The sequence below is a fragment of the Sus scrofa genome, chromosome 13 (assembly GCF_054392235.1).
Source record: "Sus scrofa isolate SSC_HxYL_T2T_F1_AM1 chromosome 13, Sscrofa_HxYL_maternal_Yorkshire_Landrace_v2.0, whole genome shotgun sequence".
Taxonomy (NCBI): domain Eukaryota; kingdom Metazoa; phylum Chordata; class Mammalia; order Artiodactyla; family Suidae; genus Sus; species Sus scrofa.
Window position 1 is genome coordinate 78,967,355 of NC_139395.1, and position 6,000 is coordinate 78,973,354.

Here is a 6,000-nt window from a genome sequence, read left to right on the forward strand (position 1 = left end):
TGTATTTTTTGTACTCTATTTTTTTCCTTAAGATCATCCTAAAGCTGACAAGGACTTAAGAGAGCAGGGGACCTTCTACAGTAATACATTTTGAGTAATACATACATTATTAAATGCAGCAGCAAAGACTGAGCAATGATATGCATTGCACACTCCCTATGCCATTGGGGGAAAGTCTCTACCCTCCTGACAGTGCTAATGGTAGGGAAATGAGAATAAGCAGTGTGCCTTATTCTGTGTTAAGTACAACAAAGGAAAAGTAAAGAAGTCATGAGAGTGGAGTGGAAACACATGACCTTTCTGCAAACAGGTCAGGAAAGTCTCCCTGGAGAATGTGAAACCTTAAACTTGAGCAATGTGGGAAACCTTAAACTTGAGCAAAGAACAGGAGGTAACCAGTTAAGGAAACTGCTGAGTCAATGGTATGACTATCTTCACCTTTTCTAGATCTTTCCAAACATTTCTCCCATGTGATTTTACCAATTTACATTTCTACCAGTGTGGGCTAAGCATCTCCACTTCTCCAAACCCTCACCAATATCAGCACCTCTTTTTTTTTTTTTTTTTTTTTTTTTGGTAATGGTATGTGCATGAAATACTATCTTATTTTAATTTGTATTTCTCAAATTGGTGAGGTTGAGCAGTTTTTTTACTTGCTTTCCTTCATCTATAATTACCTTTTTATGCCTGTATTTTTTAATTACATTGTTTTTTATTTACTAATTTGTACAAATTTTAAACATTTTGGATATCAACCATTTGCCAGTTAAATATGTTGCAAATAACATCTCCTGACCTATAGCTTTGTCACTTAACTCTGTATAACTGATGTTTTTTCAGACGCTATTTACTGTAGCATCATTTGTTACTGAAAACAGAAAATAGAGTCCATCAGTAAGAAAAGACTTACAGAGAATTTTCTCTGTTTATAAAAGAAAACTCTCTAGTGATTGCAATTATGCAATCAACATAAATCTTAAAACCACAGATATATGAAAAACAGTTTTCAAATGCATATGGTCATTTTTTTTTCCCATTTGCGTACAATTTAAAAAACACTACCTATAGTTTATACTATCTATAGCTTACGGCAACAACGTAATAGAAGCTTGAAACCAAATCAGGAAGGACACAGCTCAATAGCCTTCCTGGGGAAGGGGCAGGGAGGGGCTGGCAGTGGGGGTGGGGAAGCTGGGTGGGGGTGTGGGAGGGTCGTGTGGAGCAAAGATGTTAATATGTTTTATTATGTTCTTTTCAGGGGCTGTGATATATTATGCTCACCTTCTACAGCTGTTTTAATCACTGTATGCATACATTTACATGTATATACATCTACACACACATTTAAGTTTTTTAAAAGGGCTCAGGAAAACACATGGTCTTTGCTATTAAACTACAGAATGACTTGTTATTTAAAAAATAAGAAATTAATACAGGGTAGAGAAAAGGGCCCTATTTAAGTTTTTTAATCTCATGCTTCTTTTAGTATCCAAGAGACTCTATTTTTTTCCCCATTTTCATCTTTTATCCTTCACTTCTTATAAGCTGAGTGACAAGCATTTCACAGAATATACTTTGAGACATCTTTGTAAGACCAAAAGGCTTAGGGAAAATTCAAGAGAAAACAACTAGTTCATTGAAGTTAATGTAAAACTGAGTTTGCTTTTGACAAAACACCAAGAAAAAGTTGGACTATTCAATGTTTCTTAACTAGCAAGTATGCAGTAGTAGTTCATTCCCAAAATCAGCATCTACAGCCTTGCTCACTATAAACATCACTTCCTCAAGATCCCTTGCTTTGAGAACTTCTGATACAGATAATTAAAAAAAAAAAATTCCATAGGGACCATGCCTCATACTCCTACTGTTCATTAAAACTTGTAACTTCACAAAAGAAAAAAAAATTCTAGCTATTTGAAAAGTATGTTTCCTTAGCAGGTATTTTCACTGCACAACTGTTTTGAGCTAAGCAATTTTCTTTCCTAGGCCATAAACCACACTGCTTTTCAAATAAATGGATTTATCAGACACCATAGGCACTTATTTTATTTACTCATAAGGCCAGAATGGTTTAAAAGTAACATTATAATACATTGGACTGTGGTCCAAAAAGTATAGAAATGGCCATTCTAGGATCTGCACAATTCCATTATCATTTTGCTGCTATGTTTCTAAGCTATTCCTCAAAGAAAACATGCAATGAAGCTGATCATCTATGTAGAAATTCATAATTTAAAAATACATTTCTGCATTATGTTATTGGATGAGAAACTGGGATTGTTCCCACATTTGTGCCATTAGCAACCCACAGGGTGATAATTATTCTACCTATCTTACAAAGACTTAGAGAAGTTCAGCATCATGAGACTGGTCTCCGTCACAGCTCAAGTAAGTGCTAGAGCTGAATCAAAACCTGGGTCAGCTGAGTCCAAATGCAGCATCATCAGCCCTTCACCTCAGTGCTACAGGAAAACCCAAGAAGATAACCTTTGCCAAGCAACAGTGAATTTCCATGATTATCATCATTTCTAGGTTTTTAAAATATAATCTCTTCTTGATTATAGTTTAATGCAGATTAATGCTCAGCATTACAATTCAAGGGCACTATTCTCTAGCTTACTAGTTTTTTTAGGCAAAGGCCCTTTCTGAGTAATTGGTGTTTTAAAATAAACTGGTTATGGAATTTCAAATATGTTTGGCTTTATCCCCTAGATGGTTATGGTTCTATAGAAAACAATCTTAATCACCTAATAGAGGTGATTTCAGATATTTAGGTCACTGTAAGCATTTAGGTTTTGTGTTTGTTTTTTTCTTTTCTTATTACTGAGGATAATTACTCTGTTGGTGTTTGACAAGACATGCTATGAATATTTCTTGCAACTGTCAAACTGGGGTTGTCTAGCTGTAACACTGTAAATAGGCTTCTGTTAAAAAAAAGAAAAACTTTACAAGTTTTTCTATGTGTCTTCAAACTAAGTGTATCACTGAAGACAATGAAGGCTATGATAACAATGGAAAACTTCTTAGAAGAGTGACGCATTACTGAAACCATGCATTTATTGACTGAGGATGCACCATGAACAGTCTCATAACCAGATTTTCCAGGAGACCCTCAATTTCATACAATTATAGTATATAGAATATATAACAATGTATATTTTCCCTCTAATTTTACTTATTAATTGCAACATGATTTAATAGATAAATGAGCCTGTATCTTCAAACCAGAATTTGTCAGAAGGAGAGTCTGAGTATTTAATATAGTACCTAAGATCTGTCCTGTTGTATACTGTACATATGTGTATATGCATTGGTAACATACAGGCTGCATTATTTAAATTTCACAAACAAACTCTCTCTTAGGTTGTTATTGTGGCTTCTTCCTTCCTCTAAATGCAACATAAATACCTACTTAAGAATTCTGGAAGACTTGTCTGTATTAAATTAATAATACTATTCAGAACCTAAGAACAGTAAGTAAAGTCAGTCATTGGTAAATGCTACATGATGCTTACTTTGTGTCCAAGAGAAGGTGATGCAAAACCACAGAGATTTAATGAATAAAGACCGTATCCCAAGACAGCAATTGTATTAATTGGTGTTGAGAAATAGAATATAAACCAGAGACATACCTTGGGATATTGGTGTCTTTGTGTCCAGTGGGAGGACAGGAAAGGGTCTGATTTGATCATCAGCTCTTTACTAGTGCCTAGCTTCTGGTCTTCCATATGGTAGGCAACTAACATAAACCTACCGAAAAAAAAAAAATGTATGAATAAGTGAGTGAAGGTAAGTCCTAAAATCACTGTACCAAATAGAAAAATAATATATTCTATATTCAAAGAAAACAAAGGTAGTCTGTGCATGGCGAGATTCTGGGCAGATTTCAGTGAGCTTCAAATCTTGATGGAAACAATTCTGCAAATTACCATTTACGACTTACTGATGAGAACACTATAAAGTCAATCTATAGTAACTTGATTGTGTAAATCAAAACCAGAGAAGGCACTCAGGTTAGCCTAATCTGTAGTTAACCTAAATTAATTCCAATGACCCAGGATAGACCTTTTCTAAGCAAAGGCCATTTATTGTGAGAATGTCTGGGAGAAGATTGCAAAAGGAAATAAACTGCAACATGAGTGGGTCCCTGAAGCTAATTAGAAAGCATAACACCCACTGATCAATATACTAACAGTATGGACCAAATAAAAAGGAGGTTGGATACGTTTTAGAATAGAGCGCCCAAGTAGTTTTAGGCTTACTGGACATAGCAGATTTTAGTGGATGAAATCCTACAAAAAGTCGTAGGAACCCAGAGTGATCTGCCTGTTCCTCAATGGTGTGCACTGTCCCATCTTGACTTGAACTCAGGTCATCGTAGATCTAATTCTGCTTCTACCTTTGCAAATAGAGTCATTGCCACAACTGACTCTCTGATATTTTTCTTGCAGGCCCTGCTGCAAAAAAGAAGTATGTCAGTTATAATAACCTGGTTATCTAACCTGTTCCATTCCATGGAACCATGGAGGAGGAATACCCTCAGTTATTTCGTCACCCAACCTGGCATAGGACTCTTTTGGTCCTGCCTGCTGCCCATCACCGGAGGAGCATCCCCGGCCAGGAGACCAATGGTAGAGGATCCAAGTGTCCTACACAGCTGCTTTATGAAATATTCTTCCTTTATCTTGGCTTAATAAGTCACTGGCATCAGCACTGCCAACTCGGCTGCATTTTTGGACCTTCCCTACCAAAGGGAGTGTTAAGACTTCAGTCCTATCCAGGCTCTTTGGGATGAACCATGAAGAGCCTCAGGGACCGTTTTGGGGCTGACCTGTCTTTATACGTATGTACTTCCAGGCTGCAAGGTTTTGAAATTTTCTGTACAGTTTGTGAGGACTTTTGCACTTTGCCATCTGATGTTGTACCTTGGTTCACTGTTTGTTTTTGAATGCCCTGTTTCCATAGAGCCCTCTTCTCTCAGAAGCCAGGATATTTGGGAAAATTTTTAAATCATTAAAAATTTTAAAAGATCTCGGCAGACTAAAAAAAAAAATCTATGTAAGTTACTGTATAATTATGATTATAGTTCCGCTGCAAATCATGCTATTTTTTTTAAGACAAAAAAAGATATTTAAAGACCAAAAACTGTGCTGAGAAAGTACATCCCACCTATCTTTGGTATCAGATAGGTCACATGGAAGAAAGGTATTGGTGGAACAGAATAGAGGTCTTGATCTTTGGAATGCATGCCAGTAATGTATTTTACAGTACATGTTAATAAGTTATGTTCAATATTTGTATTTGTGTTCTCTTTTGTTATTTTTCATTAGGATATGGGTATTTTGCAATAATTTTAGTAATGATTAAGCTATTTGAAGACAAGAATATGGATTTTTCATGTCTTGAGGTTTGGTTCATGCCCCCCTATGACTGACCAGTGTGATAAGGACTTTAAAAAAAAAAAGCATGTATGTTTTTTACTGTTTGTAATAAGTACTTTCGTTAACTTGCTGCTCATGTGCCAATTTAGTGGAAAAACACCTTTGCTGAAAAATCACCCCTTTCCATCCTCTTTCCAATTCTGTGATATTGTCCAAGAATGTATCAATAAAATACTTTGGTTAACTTTTTTATTTCCTGCAATAAATATTTTTAGTTGTTTATCCCTTCTTACTTACAGATTTCATAGCAAGTTTAAGTTAGAGAATGATATAGACAATCAAACTTGTTATCTCACCGCACAATTAAATCTGTATCTGAAATGCATACTGTAACTGAGAGGTGCTAAATTCTCTCACAGAAAAGCTGCCTCAAAGCCTATGCATTTTGTTTCTGCATAATTGAAGTTGAGACCTGACTACTCTCAAACATGTCTTCTGAAAGTTACCAATTCCAAATAGCAAAAGTATCAGAGAGAAGAGGAAATAAAAAATAAGTATGAATTTCAATAATCAGCAGTTTGGGGACAGTTTAGTGGAAAGATAAACGCCTCCGCAAAAC

General features: G+C 35.6%; 1 protein-coding gene across 8 annotated transcripts in view; it reads left to right on the plus strand.

The window, feature by feature from the left end:
• The window catches only part of GRM7 (glutamate metabotropic receptor 7), an 894,437-nt gene extending 888,790 nt beyond the window's left edge, over window positions 1–5,647 (plus strand). For all 8 annotated transcript variants that reach the window (XR_014823664.1, XR_014823663.1, XR_014823654.1 and 5 more), the window contains one exon: window positions 4,452–5,647. Coding sequence is in view for 2 of the 8 variants with exons in the window: in XM_021071051.2 (XP_020926710.1) it covers window positions 4,452–4,501 (50 nt within the window). In the remaining 6 variants the exon portion in view is untranslated. The remainder of the gene's footprint in view (window positions 1–4,451) is intronic.
• The last annotated feature ends 353 nt before the right edge of the window (window positions 5,648–6,000 follow it).